The 17,775-nt window shown below is 33.4% G+C and overlaps 1 protein-coding gene across 1 annotated transcript; it reads left to right on the forward strand.

The window, feature by feature from the left end:
• Window positions 1-981: 981 nt before the first annotated feature.
• LOC118733933 (cytokine receptor-like) lies at window positions 982-17,380 on the forward strand (the record flags this gene model as incomplete). Its single annotated transcript, XM_036463570.1, is given in 12 exon segments — window positions 982-1,059; window positions 10,442-10,524; window positions 10,661-10,809; window positions 10,883-10,994; window positions 11,178-11,308; window positions 12,645-12,819; window positions 13,064-13,529; window positions 13,599-13,902; window positions 14,332-14,785; window positions 14,844-14,955; window positions 15,041-15,249; window positions 15,307-17,380. Coding segments are annotated over 12 exon segments (3,321 nt in total). The 3' UTR covers window positions 16,428-17,380.
• Between the last annotated feature and the right edge of the window lie 395 nt (window positions 17,381-17,775).

The raw sequence follows: 17,775 nt of genomic DNA on the forward strand, positions 1-17,775 counted from the left end.
AAAAAAAAAATTATTAAAATCGGTGAAAAATTGCCTTCTCTAGGATTTTTGAACATAACTTGTCGAAAAATCCCCTTTGTGCGCTGTAGTGTAGTGATTAGCAGTGCGCGCTACCATTTCTCAGAGCCTGGATTCAAGCCCGGTTCAGCCCAACAACAAAAAATAAAAAACAAAAAGCGACAGGCAATGGCGTTTATCTCGTAAGTACAGTAATCGTAATTCTAAGTAATTAATTCTAAGTAATCAAAATGTAATCGTAATCATAAAGTGCGCAGAGGGACAATTCCCGTTCTGCGTTATCGTAAAGTGAAGTGAAAAGTATAAAATAAACACCGAAATAAATGCGGTGTAAAAGTGTTATTTTTATCACTTAGCAATAACGCAGAACGAGAATTTACCCTCAGCTCCGGTTTTAGTACACATATCCTCAATCCTACAATCCACGAAATATGATTTGCGCAAACAACTAGATTTCATTCATTTTACAACGCCGGTGAAATCGGGGTGCAATCGGCGCAACAAATGCTGACAGCCATTCACAATAACACAGAAATCGATAGATCTCTATGATACTTATGTGCAATACTGATCGCGCAATCGACTTCGTATGCCGCGCAAGTACAAAACACAGCGATAAAAGCAATCTGAACTATTCACACGAGTACCTTCATCTCTAACGCTCGGTATTGTTTTGTCCGTGAGATAGTCTGAGACGATTTTTGTGTTTATTATATTAATCTAAATGCATATATTCTGGTGCGCGCCTGCAAATTCTTTATAGTGCAGTGCGATAAAGTAAAATTATTGAAATATGAGTGTTTTAATATTTGAAAAGTTATTGATGTGATCTAGAATATATCAGAATGAAAAAGGAAAGAATTGTGCAGTGCTGTCTCTACGTAATGGAGTCGGCGTTTTGCCTGTAAATCCTGTAATTTCTAGCTTCTCTTATCGCTCGTGTTCTAGAAAAAAGTTCCAAAACTCATTCAGCGACGAATTGGAAATACATCTTATCTCTATTTATCAATATCTACCACAGGAAATACACCAAGCGATGAAGTGAGTACCATTTGATACGTACATAAGTATGAAGGTATGTATAATAATCGAAGGGGCACCGTGAAGTACATACAAATTATGCATGTAGGTAGCTGAACCATACAAATATGGTATGTGGCTGGAAATGTAAATAACTAAAATGTACCTATGCATGTATGTATGTATATTTATATTTATATACACACTTTCGTATGTATGCACATATGTACACGCAAGCTCTTAAATATGGCAAACACATGGATGTTTATAAATCATTGTTATGGTCGCGGTCAAAGCTAATAGTAGGTACGTAAATATGGTAAACTTGTTTTATACAATAGCAACATTTTTAAATATGTTTATGGTTTCAAAAGAAATATGCAAATTGCAACGTTCCAAAAAAGTGCCAGTGCTTTGGCATTTAATTAATTAGAAGAAACCGCCACAATTTTCGCAATTTCGTGGAATAACTTATTTTTATAATTTGTATACCTTTGAACATACAAACATACAATATACACATGGATAGGAAAAGAAATGGATTATAGAAATTTGTTAGGAGAAAATAGAATTAAAGTATGTATGTAATTAATTCTGTGTTATCTATGAAAGTAAATATCAACATAAAAGCACAGAGTTACATACATACATATGTATGTACATACTTGCACACTTGTACATACATATGTATGTACATATTTGTACACATGTATGTAATGTACACCTGCGTTCAACTAATAGGAACCGAAATTCAAAATGATAACAGTTGTGTTTGTTTACTCATTTCCAATAAAATCCAGTAAAAGTTTTTACGAATTTTCATGTTTTGGCGTTTTCGTATGCAAAAACCTGCAAAGTTGCAAGTTTGTACTGGATTTTACACTACAAACACAACTTTTGTTTACAAATTATCCAGTAGCTTGCCAGCAACTCTCCAGTACCTTAATTTATAAGAATTCGCTCTCATAGAAAAAATATCCAAAAAAGTACGCGAACGCAAATTTAGTAATAATTTGCAAGTTTCATGAACAGCTGATAAATTTCTTGTTTATTAGAAGCAAATTCTCAATGAAACTATATATTTTATATTTATATTGGTTTATTTTGTAAATTTCAACAATAAAAACCCATAAACAGTTTCCTTATTAACTTAAATTACATCCGACAACATGCGATCAGCTGTTTTCCGTACTGGCAAATTCTTACAAGTAAAAATTTATCCAGTAAAAACTTGCAACTTCAGCTGTCGCTCTCCCAATTTCCCCTACTTTGCACGGTTTTGCTTATGAAAACGCCGAAATATGAAAATTCATAAAAACTTTTACTGGAAATAAGTAAACAAATACAACTAAACCAACTATTGTTTGAAAATTGTGTTTATTTTTCATTTTTAATAATTTTCATTTAAAATATATTTGATCTGTAAAAACCGCAAAATTAAAAGTTTCAAAACTTGCAAAAATTGCAAAAAAATTAATCAAACTTCCAAAAATTGTCATCAAAATTTACAAATTTTTAATCAAAATATTTAGAAAATTTTCGGCTATGCAGTTCTGTAGCCTATTAAATTTTAGTTTAAGAAAGAGCATGTCTCATATAAAAAAAAATATATATCATGTGTTATATGGAAGAAAATGCGCAATACCCTCCACAAAAAAAATATAAAAAAATGAAGGGAATTTTTAACGACTACACTTTCTTAGACTACCACCCCTATGCTGTAATCCGAAAGTTCGTAGTTACGAATTCGTAGCTCCGTTCCGAAAATTCGAAAATTGGTATGCTGTAATCCGATCGTAACTATCAACGGCGTTACCAACTAAACTAGTGAAATTCGAAGTTCTTAATCAGCTGCTTTGACAGAAACAAATCAAAATAAATATAATCGCAAGTGAACAGTGAAATTAAAAAAAAATTGTTTAATCGTATTTGAAAAAGCTTTTCCTTAATTAAGTAAAATAGAATGGATTCAGTGGCCGGTGCACTTTTCACTCAGGAGGAAGAACATGCTGCAGTCAACTGTTGCATTAATATACAAAGGAGATTGCTACGAGACAGTTCTGATCCATTTAGCTTAAATGATAAATATATGCTCCCTCTTTTTAAGGGCGTCCATTCAACTAAATATTTAGTTTGTTCCTTTGAACTTCGGACTAAAACCTGTGGAACTGTCAAACTACAATTTTACGCTCTCAAATGAGAGTAAAAGGAGAACAGATGCAGAAGTGCATAGGAACGCAAAAAGCACTATTTCCTGTAAAAACGTCAGACGGTTTGTTTACATGTCATTGGTACTACACCGATTTGGCTGAAATATCACTAAATAATTATTAAAATTTATACATATTCAAATATTTCGTTGTTTACTTCCATTTTTTAACAAATATAAGCTTCTTTGCTTTCACTGCTTTCTGTTTTTGTTTGCACATGTAAATCAGCTGATCGTTTGACACTTTTCATGAACTTACAGGAAAAAAATCTCCGGACTAAATCCTGTAACTTCTGACTAGGAACAGTTGCTCATTTACTCTCTCAAATGCGTTCCCACTTACAGGTTTTGTGTCAATAGGAACGACTTCCTGTAAGTTCTGACTAAATCCTGTAAACCGGACTGCTATTGGAACAGACTAATTGTGTTGCTTTAAATCTTGCAACGCTTTCCCAAAATTCCACCACATCCTCTTTAACTATTACAAAGCCTCGGGCAATGTCCGGCCTTTCGCTCATGCATTTCACCAGTTTTTCGTATTGCGAGCGATTTGTTGTGATTGTCGACTTGATAATTTTGTAAACATTTAATAATACATTGTTTTTTATTCACACTTCAACTTACATACATATTTTTGCGTTTCCACACTTTATTTTATTGATATTTTAAAAGAATTCGCTTCGCTCCGACACCAGTTGCTCTTCGTAGAAAATTTCCGACAAATACATACAAATTACAGCTACGTCGGATTCAGGCATACCAACATTACGAATTTCGAATATGGTCTCCGAATTTCGAAATTACGATACGGCAACGCGGATTACAGCATACCAATTTTAAGATTCGTAGCAAAATCGAATCTACGACGGATTACAGCATAGGGGTGTACAATTGAATACGCTACAGAACTGCATACCCGAAAATTTTATAAATATTCTGATTAAAAATTTGGAAATCTTGACAATTTTTTGAAGTTTGATAATTTTTTTTTTTGCAATTTTTGTAAGGTCTCCGTTACAGATTGAACTGTATTTAAATAAGAATTATTAAAAATAAAAAAATAAACATAATTTGCAAACAATATTTTGAATTCCGTTTCTTAAAAGTTGAACGCAGGTGTATGTATTCGTTATTATACATACAAAATTTATCAGCAATGCAGCGAAAGATAACAAACTTTAATAAACAAAGTTTAAATTTTCTTATGAAAAACGTTGGGCTATTGAAATCATTGTTTTAGAGAGAATTTTATCAGTTTTTCAGTAAAATATGTACTTATATGCTCATTCACACAACGCTTGATAAAATATTTGTTTATCTGTTTTGTTACTGCCAAGCTAATTACGCAAAACATGATCATGACGAAAGAGATTCAAACAAGTATACATACAGCGATGGCCGTAATTCAAGCACGCCTTAGAATATTTAGATATTGGACCCATCCTAATTATTTTTGTTTTTATTGAAGGCCAATTTTTTTTACGTAGATAGGTTACTGTGACCTTCCATAGAAAAATCGGTTTCTTTTTATTAAACAACGCAATTAATTTGATACATGTATCTACTAACATACCTACACTGCCGAAACAAAGTATTGGCAAAGCAAACTTTTCACAATGTATGCAACAATTTTTCTTCTAATATTTTTCCGCCAATTTTGTATAAAAATATGGTTCATTCTACAACAAAAAAACATCAAAATATAATTCCTAAACTTTGCGCAAAACTCGCGAAAATTCAGCACATTTTCATGCAAATTTTCAGGCAAATTTTCATACAAATTTTCAACTTTTTAATCAGATTTTTTTGAGTATGCAGATTTGTAGCCCAATGAACTTTATTATAATGAAGTACAAGTTTTAAGTAGCTAGGAATTACCGTTGATTTTTGGCAATTTTTTTCACGCAATCTCTTCATACAATTTTTTTTTTTTCGAAAATACTTTAAATGGAAAAAATGAAGAACACCTTAAAAAAGAAAAATCTCAAAAATCAATGCGATTTTTGACTAATTCCGAACTTTAATTTTTTTACTAGAATTTAATGGGCTGCAACACTACATACCAAAAAAATTAAATGGTTAAAGAAACAATAGGGTATTACAACTGGGAATCTCCTGAAGTGAAACAGAGTTTTACGATCGAAATATATTGATTTTAAAGAATTCTACACCATTTCTACGAAAAGTTGTTTTTTCCCTATATAAAATACTTGGAAAACTTTGAACGCTTTGAGCACTTCCTAAATATTTTTTGATTTCAGAATAAAAAAACAGGGGTATATTTTTTCGGTATAAAATGGTGCTAGGGGTTGCCGGCATTGAAATTCCGACCTTACTTTTTCTCATGCATTTTTTGACCAATTTAATGTACTTGAAACGTACTGATTTGCATAAGTAAACATTTTATTATAAAATCGATCCCACAGATCCTCAGCGAAACTCCAAACTTCGTATTTGTACGATGGGGATCCGAACCATGAACCAACTAACAAGATCACGCAATCGGAAAAGAATGAAAAAAGTAAATTTCTGAGCGTTTTTGACATCTGCCTAAAAATGAAAACAAACAAAGAAAACGAAAAAGGCGCGGTTATTGAGTGCGATTAGATTTGTATTTATTATAAAATATAAAAAGTGAAACTTGATGACAATTAGCAAAAAAAAGTTCATAAAATATGGTTTTAATGATTGAGAGTGTTTTACAATCGCATATTATCGGCACCGGCCGATTTTTCAATGCCAACGTTCTGACCACAAATGTGCACCCACTTTTCACGCAAATTTACGCCTCTTGGCAAATCAAACAGACGCACAAACTTGTTCCAATCACAAAGCACTTCATATTATATCATAAATTTGTAATAAATCAAAATTTCTAATTAAAACCGCTGCAGAAAACACATAAAATCGCTAAAATATCACTACGAAGAGGTAGAAGACGATGTAAACAGAACCAAAAAACATCAAAAACGCTACGAAAACTTTTTTTCTGAAAATCGATTACAAATACAACGATGGCGGATTGCGTGATCTGTAGTCGTTGGTTCATGGATCCGAACTGGGGTACTAGATTATTCGCCTAGGCAACCGGTATAACGGGTAATGAAGAAAACACAGGGTACTCCTTGGCAACAAAACAAATGTATTACGACTCATACCGAGATTGGCACTGCTTCAGGGTATATTTTTTTACGTCCTCAGGAATTAACCAAAAATATAGGGATGCTTGCTCTGCTCAGAAAAACCTATCTGCATTGAATTACCAGGTTTTTATATTAATTGAAAGAACAGCGATTGCACTGTCTTGGCCTTGTTGTACGCATGAATAACGACACTCCAGTGAAAAGATTATTCGAATCCGCACCCTTGGAAGGGCAAAAAAAGAAAGGGCGTCCACGAACAAAATAGAAGGACGAAGTGCACTGGTGATGAACAACTGGCCCAAATTCACGAAGGATAGCGGCAATTGGCGAAGTTTTTTGGTCGCGCCCCAATCTAAAAAACAGTTGTAGAGCCAAATAAGAAGAAAATATTTGAAATGCGTGTACCTAAAGAGGAGCATTTGTAGCTGGAAAAAGTACAATTTTGCATCACTTGTCTTCAGCGTAAATTTTCGCTCTCAGCTGATAGTTGTAAAACCCCCTTGCTAATCTAATGCAATTTTTCTCATAGACAGTATGTATATGTAAGAAAAACATTTAATTTATACTTTATTTACTGTACTTTGTGTACTGTAATTTTAGAAGTTATAATTTATCCCGAATTTTCACGAGACATGACAAAAAATGTTTGCCATTTAAAAAAATACCAGGTGGAAATAGAACCTTTTTATGTAATAGCACGAATATTTATTAAAGCCAAATGTTGTTACAAATTTTATAATTTATGTAATACTTAGTGGAAATTCTGCATTAAAGGAAAAAAATTAAATTTCTTAAGGGTTTTTATATATCGTCCCGTGGGTAAAAGATTGTCCATATGTTACTTTTGGCCGGTTGTGGAAAATCGCGATAGAAGTCTGGCATGCAATTTCTCAAAAACGCAAAGATAGTTTTTCTCCAAAGTCCCGGACAAAATTCTTAAAATATTTAATTTTTATTGTTAATTAATTTTGAGTTCATGGAGGATTTTCTTGAGTAAAATTTTTGTTCGTATGCCATTGTCAACATTTTGGGAGCCACTTTCAAAATATGATAATTATTTGTACTAAATTAATGTTACTTTTTGCTCTCGGAAATCTCGGAAACTAAAGGAGATATCCAAAAGTGGATAACGCCAATCGAAAGATCTTATTGTAAAATATACGTATAACTGCATCTATAACTAAAAATCTTCAAAATGGCGGCTACGACAATGTTTTATCCAGGCGGCAATATGCATATTTGACATTTTTACTATTTTCGTCATATCTTCGGCATGTACAGTTTAGAAAGTATGATATGGGTCATTCCATGTAAAAGAGGCAAACGACATACATTTTAAAGTGTCCTAATTATCTCAATTTCACTAGTAACCCCTCGCTAAATGACTAAATTTCATTAATCTAGTGAAAAAAAAATAAGAAGCTGCAATTTTTCGCACAAATTCATAAAAGATAAAGAAGACTTTGACTGCTTAATAAATCGAAAATTTGTATGAAAATGTCACTTTATAAAGCTTTTTAAGCCTATTTTATTTTTTATGAATAAGGCCATTTGTCAATGGAAACTTTTGATTCATACATAATTACTTTACACCAGTCACAACTTTAAATATATTTTAATATTTCTACGTAGATTATATCAGCCTAATTTTTATTGGAAACGAAAGCGTATAGTATACAGCTGCGTTAAAAAAAATAGCAGTGCCGCTGGATCATTCCCATTAAAGAAGAAAGTCAAGTGTTACACATAAAGGCTTCCGCGTAGTTTACTGGTATTTTTGTGTGGTTAATCTATTGGACACCCTTTCTCTTGGGTTTTTCCAACATTCATGTAGTACTAATATGATTTTCTATAAAATCAAGTACATTTTTTTTTATCTATAATTGACGGTGATCACAGGGACAGCACAAATACCAAGCTATGGAAAACATGACAATACCGTAGTGCTCTGCCCACCACACTTCAACTTGTCTCAAACTGCACCTTAGGCGGTTTTCTGTATTATGTTGACTACGAATAGACAGTCTGGAAGAATACATAGCCAGTTTGAGGTTATTGGTTAATACTAAGACTCGATACCCTTAAGGTGAACTAATTCCATAAGCTCTTTAGAACGTTTTATTCATACCTCGGCATCTTGCATCATGAAATATGATGCAATTATGAAGAATTTCACCTTAAAATTACTTTCAGTTAATCAACCACATAGATCTACCATATTATTTGAAAGATTTAGCTCATTCGTAATTACTTTGGCGAAACCCAAGGACCCAAACCCACAAAGTGGCCTATACAGACGGTCGGTTAAAATGTTCTTTTGCCCTAACTACCAGAAGTTTATTGTTGTTTCAGTTATTAGTAGATATAGAATAATGAGGAGAGTGTATCCAACTACTTTTTCGCTTATCAGTAAACAGATGCATTTATCTTCCCAATCGCAAAAGAGGGTGCCGTATTTTAGTAATTTTATATTGAAAAATAGTCTTATACATAACTTATAAACATCTAACTATGGATACATTTTTATTTCCTTAAAATGCTAGAGCTTCTCAACTTAGGCACTAACAGATGCTCTTTGGTGCTGTAGGGATATACCTCATATAATGCCAAAATGAAACAAATTGTCCTTAAATGAACGTGCGTACATCCCTTGCTAGGCGTTTGGCCAAGCTTTTGTAAAAATACTTATGTTTGTGATAAAGCCTAATATTTGTATGAAATGCAATTTATAAAATAAAGTTAAAAAAAATGTACTCATGCCACTCTAGATTCAGGCGTGTGCTTTCTTTTTGCTCGCTGCAAGTTGGTAAGGTCTAACGTAGATATATATATATTAGACTGCATCACCAAAAAAGTTGCGGTTTTTCCGCCGGGATTACAAAATTTATTATATTTTAAGACGTCCACCAAAATATTTCGGAAAAATATTAAGATTTAAGCGAGCTGGACAGATTTGAAAATACCTCCAAAAATGGAGTTTTTTATGAATCAAAATGGTTTCTTAAAGAACTTTTTGAAAAAAGTCCCCTCAGAAGACAAAACAAATTAGGCTTAAAAATTCTGCATAAAAACATTTAAAAATCTTTGCAACGGAATCGTAATAATGAAATTTTCGATGCTGTTTTTTTTACTTTTTTCAAAGATTCATTTACGAAAAACTTAAATAACTGGGCCAAAACTATTTTCATTTACGACTTATGGGATCTCGGTAGAAAGATATTTTCCTACTATTTATTTTTATGTGCAAAAAAAGTCATTCGTGTCCCAATATTTTTTATTTTTTCAAATACCCACACATCTTAATTCAACTTTGAATGATATTCGTTCATCCTACCTTTCTCTTTCATCCTTTGAATGAGTTTATTAGCAAAGAAATAAAAAGGGTGAGAAAATACCTTTCCAATGATATCTCACAAGTCTAAATCGGAGAGAGTTTAGGTTCAGTTATTCAAGTTTTTCCTCTATCAATCTTTGAAAAAAGTTAAAAGCAGTATCAAAAATCTCATTATTACAATTCCGTTCAAAATTTTTGTTAAATTTTTTAAAAATATTTTTTTAAGCTTAAGCCGTTTTGTCATTTGAGGGGATTTTTTCAAAAAAAAAAAATCTTTAAGAAACTTTTTTTATTCATAAAAAACTCCATCTTTGGAGGTATTTTCAAATCGGTCCCGCTCACTTAAATATTAATATTTTTTCGAAATATTTTGGTGGACGTCTTAAAATATAATAGATTTTATAATTCCAATGGAAAAAGAGTACCGATTTTTTTTTGTATGGGGAGTGATGCAGTCTAATGTATATACATATATATATTTTTTTGGTGTCGATTGCTTCCCCACGGCCCTGCAGCCCCACACAATGCGTTTTGTTTCAGGGTTTGTGTTCCATTAGCTTTCACCAAAAAACCTAGTTATAGAGTCATAGCAAAACGCATTAACGTGAAATGTGCGATGCAGAGATTTTGCTTAGAAAATATGGCCGAACTTGAGTTAGTTATTCATATGCCCTCAGTTATGCATATTCACATTAATTGACGTTTTTTCTCTTTTAGTTTCAGATGCCTACTACTTACTACGTTTTATTGCTTCTATACACAATGTATAATCTTAAATGTATACGCACAGTCACCAGGTGGTAAGTAATGAACTTTCCTCACAAAGAAAGTTTACTTGCATTTATATACATTTGTATAACCTGCAACATTTCAAAACTTCTTACGACTATTTCTGTTTAATAGTTTCTGTGCTTCTTTTTTATTTAATTTTCATAGAAACAAGTCCTACGATTGTTATGGAAATTGGAGACAGCGCTAACATCACTTGTCGTATGAATTTGAAAAGGTTTGGTGGAAAGAATAGTTCAACGCTGTATTTTACAGCTGAAGATCCAAAATATAAAACTACACCAAAAAATATTGTGGTACGTATGGAGAATTTCGGGCTTATGTACACAAAATTGTAGCTTAAATTAAATTATTAATTATTTTTTCCAGGTCCTGAATGCGACAACTATTGTTTACACACTGCAAAATGCTAGTGAGCAGTATACAACTTACACTTGTAAAAGCGGCCAATACGCTATTGCGAGTACCGATGTTATTGTTGGTAAGCGAATACTTGTAGTATAATCAATATTATAATTACATAAAACTGCATGTTCGACTTTAAACGCTACTTAATTGAGCGTAATAATTACTGTCGTACATGTTTTTTTAGAGACCAACTTTGGTAAACAGTTGTGCATCTACATACATACATATTTATAGTTATTTGTTTTGTATATTTTAGGTACGAAACCTTTACCAGTGGCGGATTTTAGTTGCCAGGCATACGACTTCATTTACATGACATGTTCTTTTACCATTCCCGCTAATATGATACCAACAACATATAACTTGAAATATGTAACACAAAATGCTGTAAGTTAAAAAAGTGATTCGTTTATGTACATTAGAGTGGTCCAAAAAAATTGTTTCCAAGATATGGTCTGGGGCTCCTTACAAAATTTTTCCTTGTGCCGAAAAAGTGCTGGTACGTTACAAAGTATAAATTTGGAGGATGCTCATGATGATCATATTTTACTCTAGAAGTATTACGTTCATATATTAATCAAACAATTGGTTAAGTAACCTAAGAACATTTCAAATTTAAATTATCTAAAAAAAATAGTACAAGCTTCAGTTGTCATGGCAACAGTACCTTTTTATAAAAATCACCAATATTTTTACCAGTTTCACATGCGATCCAGTAGTGCACTTCAAGGTCATTGAGCACCCTGTATTGGTTGCAGTATAAAACTGAAACTTGGTATAGATATTACAACTATTGAAAAAAAAACTAAGGGGTGCCCCGTTTTCTAGGATGAAATACTTTCCCCATAAAAAATTGGACTACTTTAATGTACATACATACATTAGGGAGTATTAAATTGATATTGAATGTCTTACATGCATACACATATCTTTAGATAACTCATGCTTAGCTTTGCTTATACGCTTAGGTATTTATATTGGTTTTATTTTTATTACGTACATAAGTATTATATTCGCCAGAAAAATCTTAAAAGAATTTATCTTAAAATGAACTGGAACCTTTTTCGCTTAACAAGTTCCTGCATATAATAGAGGATTGTTAGAATTCCAGTAAGAAAGAAAAAAAGAGAAATGTGTGTTCTATGTACATATGCAAATGCATTCTGTTGAATTCAAAGATTGAAAATGCTTTACAAATATTTTATGGAAGATATGTTGAAAACTGGTTAACTAGTCTCCGAATCAGCTCCTAGTAGCCGACGAATTATAGCAGTTAAGCTACTTGAAAATGATTATCCTTTGAAACAAATCGTTAAAATTACACATCCACACATTTCCAATCCAAGTTTGGGAGTGAAAAAGTTATTTAATTTAAATAGAAGTTCTCCATTATACTACTACTAAAACTTATTTTTTATTTTCCTTATTTACACTTTTTATTTCGAATTAATTACAATTTTTTATTTTATTTTTTGGTTTGCATGTCCTGTATTGTATGATTTTTTTTGACTAATATTGAATGCTCGCTGCGTTTAACACACCCACGCAACCACTAAATGTTAACATACACATACTACTTACTCCTACATACTACCCTCTACTTACTTCGAATGCACTTATAAAAAAATACTAACATGGCACGAAAAAACCAATAACAATTAAAAACATGACACATGAAACACACAAGGGAAGAACGGCTGATAATCGCACGATATATTCACAGAACTATATACTTAATTGCATAAAGTTGGTGAAAGAAGGCGACAGTGCCTCTTGCAATTTTACATTGGACGATGGTAGCTACAAGCCCAATTTCGAGTACTACAAATTCCTTTTACAAAGCAATAATACGTTGGGTGCTCTCGAACAGAATTTCACTGTAAATCACAAAGAAATTGGTAAGTACCTATGCATACTACATATAATTTTGTGATTTACATCTATCATTGAAATGCATTGGGTTAACAAGAAAGTAGCTGCTAGTTTTTAAGGTGAAATATGCTAGCTTTTTTTACATGCCACCATGACATTAATTCCGATACAAATATGCAGCTCTGTTTTCGATGTTGCTCTCTTGGCTACCCAATAGCTAAAACCTGCTTCTGTTTAACTTGCATACATACGTTACAATTCTAATTTCAGTAAAGCCAGCAATTAGCGACTTTCACGTTGATAGAATTTCAACACATGGTTGTATGCTCATATGGGAAATGGAACGTTATTCTTCATACAAATTAAGCCGTTTGCAAATGGAGGTACATTTGTATTCTCCAGACTACGAAAGCTTACAAACGTACACTTGCAACAGATGCAATAATCATTCAATATTTCATTTACCAATTGGTAATTTACCATACTCCTATTATCAGTATAATGTAAGCTTGCGAATAAAAATGCGGATGCCTACGGCGACTTGGAGTGACCCCTACAGTATTGATTTTCAAACGTTGCCCTCTGCGCCGGAGGTGCCACCAGCAGTTGATGTGAGTAGCTTTTACTTGAATGCGACGCATCTGCGCTTATTTTGGTATCCTACGCCGGAATATCATCGAAATGGTTCAAATTTTCATTACATTGTGAAGCAAATGGAAGAAAAGGATGTTGCTGTGTAAGTGTGTTATTGTTATGAGCATTTGAAGCATAATCAGCAATTTTTTTTGTCACGATTTATTTTTAGAGATCAACCACCACTGCATATTCAAGCGCCTACGGTGGCTTTTCCATGGAACAGCGCTCGTAGCTATATATTTGAAATACGGAGTAGTAACGAACAGGGCGTGTCATTAAATAGTAGCCAAATACGTATACCTTCTCTCCCGAAGAACTACGATAACAGAACACCGCTTGGCATACGAAATGTTTACCATGCATTGCAACGTACATATACTTTGCTATGGAATTCGCCAGAGGATTCTGCGAATGTAGAAAGCTATACGGTTTTTTGGTGCAAACCGAAAAGCGTCGCATCCAATGAATGTCATGTGAGTACTACTTGCTACTACTTATTATATTAGTAGTTAATTCCATAGTTAAAAAATCAAAAGAGGATCTAACTTTAACGTTTGTTGGACCGTTGCATATTAATCAGCTGAAACTAAAGCCTTTAATATGCGACTAATAAGTGCTTAAAACCTTAGATTAGTTGCTCAAGCTCTAATAATAGCAGCTTTGAAAATGGATTTGCCACAGTTCTGTAGATATTTTTGACGAGTGAATACCATGAGGAAGAAAGATTAAAAGTTTTGGGCAAATGTTAAGATATTTACTAGTATACTGTCTGTATACTTTTTGTCATTAAATTAAATTAAATAAAATTTGGCTCTTGTCATTTGTACAATTATCGATTTTCGCAGTTGAACTGCTATAAGTACTCCTCAATAGATAATTTGCTAATTTCTTCCCCATTGTAGAATGTAATCGGATTTAGGCAACTAAATAGAAATGCCAGAAATTTCAAAATTCAACAAAGTCAACCGCTAGTTCTTGCCGTAGCTGCCAACTATCCAGATTTCTACACCGGCATGCATTGGGCCAAATGTACTGCAGATGTGTCAAACGATTTGGAGAAATTAGAACCGGAAATAGTTGAGAAGAAAGCATATAGCATAACAGTACGCTGGAGTTCAGAGCGCGTATGTGCATCGCTTATCAAAGGCTATACAATTACTTATTGTAAGATGAAATCTGCAACAAAGTTAAAGTGTTTGGACAAAACAATTAGCATCAGTGTTGACAAAAACGATAACAAGTTTGAGATTACTAACTTAGAACCGGATAGTACATATAAAATGGAAATGGTTATGTATTCTGATGTTCAGTCGGGTCCAATAAGTGATGAGTTAGTATTGCAAACAAATGAAGCAGGTATGTTCCAATATTAAATTGTTAATGTGAAATTCTGAAGAAATAGTATATTCCTCAGCGCCAACCTCACCGCGAAATCTTACTTACGAGCGCATAACAAGCCAGTCAGTAGTGCTACGTTGGCTCTCGCCATACATATCAAATGGCAGGATACGCTACTACGTTATACTGTAAGTGATATGCACTAAATATATCTACATACACATATAACGCCTTAATTCGTTATTGCATTTTTTGTGTTTTTCCTTGTTTTAGGTACAACGGCGAAAGTCATATTTTGTATTGTAATAATACAATTGGTTCACATTGCTTGTCCGGGAGCAGAAAAAGCGGTCGCAATGAACATATTTTCTACACTTTGGGAAACTTGAGTAGTTTTACTAATTATACCATTTGTGTGAAAGCTTATACTGTCGCTCATTCACTACCTAGCAATTGTGTGCACATACAAACATTAATCGGCGGTATGTTAAAATATTGTTCACTACATGCAGTCACTTACTAAACTTTTCTTATTTTAGTTCCATCAAGTCCATCTCATACGAAATTCGACGATTCAAAAGATATCGTAATCCGTTGGCGACAACCTGAAGTGCCTTCTGGACGCGTTGACTACTACGAAGTAATCGTTGAAACGAAACTAGGAGAGCGTATAGAAAGTCGTCACATTTCGCGTATAACAAATGGCATGCAGTGTACTATACGAAAGCCACGCTGCTACAATAGCGATTTTAAGTATACGATTGGTGTGCGTGGCATTAATATTGCATATTTTAATGAAATCGATGCAAATCTTATGCATATTCAAAATAATAGTCACATGCATGATATATACGTTACTTCTGCGAATGATGAATTGGGCTGCGTTGAGGCAGTAATTTCACCGCTGCACGTTTACAAAACACATATAGAATATAGATCTGTGGAAGTAATCGTCTTTAATTATGTTTGTGGTACAGTTGCAAGAGCTGACGGTAAACTTTGGATTACCATATTTGTGTCAATACTGGGATCTTCGCTCATCGTAATGGCTGGACTTTTAACCTATAGAAGATGTCATGAAATGGCATCGATTGAATGTAAGATTCCTGAGCACTTGAACGATTTAGTAAATCGAAATGACAGCAAATTAGGGGAACAGGATATGGAACGCGTGGAACATAGTATTAAACAACAGTACTACAGTGAAAACGGGCGCTTGTTGCCAAGCATTTCGAAGGACTCTGAATATTCGAACGATGGCAGTGGTTATTCATGGCCTACTACAAAAAGTAGTTATTACGAGAGCTCCGAAAATGCTGGTGATTACTGCATACATGATCCTATGACTTTGTGCAATACTACACAATCGCTCGAAACTGTACAAGAAATAACGGCCGGCTACACGGTGATGACAACACCAAACACAAATGTGTCAAATACAGTAGCAGAAGTGGACAATGGTTATGTGCATCCTAATGCGCTACAGCCCAATGTAACGGAAAAGCCATTTACGATAAATTGGCCGATGGGTGGTGAAGATGGCTATATTCATCCAAATAATAGACAATCATACAATTGGCAGCAAGAAACCAACAACGTGCACAATGCCAATACGCAAGCAAATGCTAATAATGCAATTTACTTGCCTACTGTGAGATAGAAGTCAAGCCACAAGTGTCCTTAAATGAAAATGGAAGGCAAATCGTTAACATGAAATGCATAAGAAAAGCAGACAAAAAGGGAAACGTTTACATGAAATACTTAACAGAACGTTACCATCTGCTGCTGCGTTTAACAAAAAAAAAAAATTGCGTAACTGTTGCGAATGCACAAATTAATTTATTAGGAAGACTCAACCGCTTGCGCGTATCACAAAGGTGGCCAAAGGAAGTCACAATATTTTACTGCACATCACTGGTATTAGTAATTTATTATAGCTTTAAATAACCATATAGTGCGATTGGATCGAAAACCTGGAGGAGAGACAAAAGAAGAGAGAAGTTTGATTGTGTAACTAAATGTTTCACTACTTATTGTAGAAGTATGTACCTCGCTAAAGCACAATCCATATTCACTATATAAATACTAAATGCAGCTACAAAATTGTTAACACAAAGTCTGTCAAGTGCCTTTAAGCAAATCATTATTTAGCTATGTAAATAATAAATGTACATTTAAGTTTTATAATAGAATTAATTACAACTAACTATAAAAGTATTTTTATTTTTATTTTAAAATTTTAATGCATGTATATATACGAAATAAGTTTACAAATAATTACCTACCTTCAGCTACTTGGTAATGCTTTCATTAGATGCTAAAATTTCAGTAAAAAAAACAGTCACATGTAATTAATCAGCCTCATTGCGTACGTCGTAAATGAGATTAGATAGATATTGTCGTGCTGAAATAGGTACAGTGCTGCCAAATTTTTCCATTTTAATACACTAGTCGAATCGAATTTTTAGGCAATACCGTGTACTTTTCGATACGACTCGACTCGAAAAACGACTTGCATTCGACACGCCACTCGCAATGAGGCTGAATAATTCATATTTTTACTATTAAGAGGCATTTGTTTTTTGCAACATACATATGTATTAAAAATAACACTAGGGCTATTCGCGATTCGGTGCATAAGAGCTGACAAATTTATGCAATTGCAGAAATATGCCATGGATTGTGAGCGACCTTTATTAAACTGTCATGGTAAAGCTTTTGCAAAACAATTTTTGTGCATCAGCTTTGGTTTTCTTTATGAATGCAATGCATAGCATTTTTATGCTATGGATTTTCGGTATTGCAAATTTGCCAAGCCATGACAAATGCAAATGCGTGTATTTTGTTTGTGTATTGCAAATAATTTGCAATACAAATTTGCAATGCAATGATGCTAGGCCATTTGCACCGGATCGCGAATAGCCCTACTAAGTTTTGTAGGCAACTCGAAAGCTTTACCTATGTATATATATTATCACACAACAGTTTTTAAACCAAACCAGCTGTGG

This window comes from Rhagoletis pomonella, unplaced genomic scaffold (assembly GCF_013731165.1).
Source record: "Rhagoletis pomonella isolate Grant_MI unplaced genomic scaffold, Rhpom_1.0 Rhpom_scaffold_00002, whole genome shotgun sequence".
NCBI lineage: Eukaryota > Metazoa > Arthropoda > Insecta > Diptera > Tephritidae > Rhagoletis > Rhagoletis pomonella.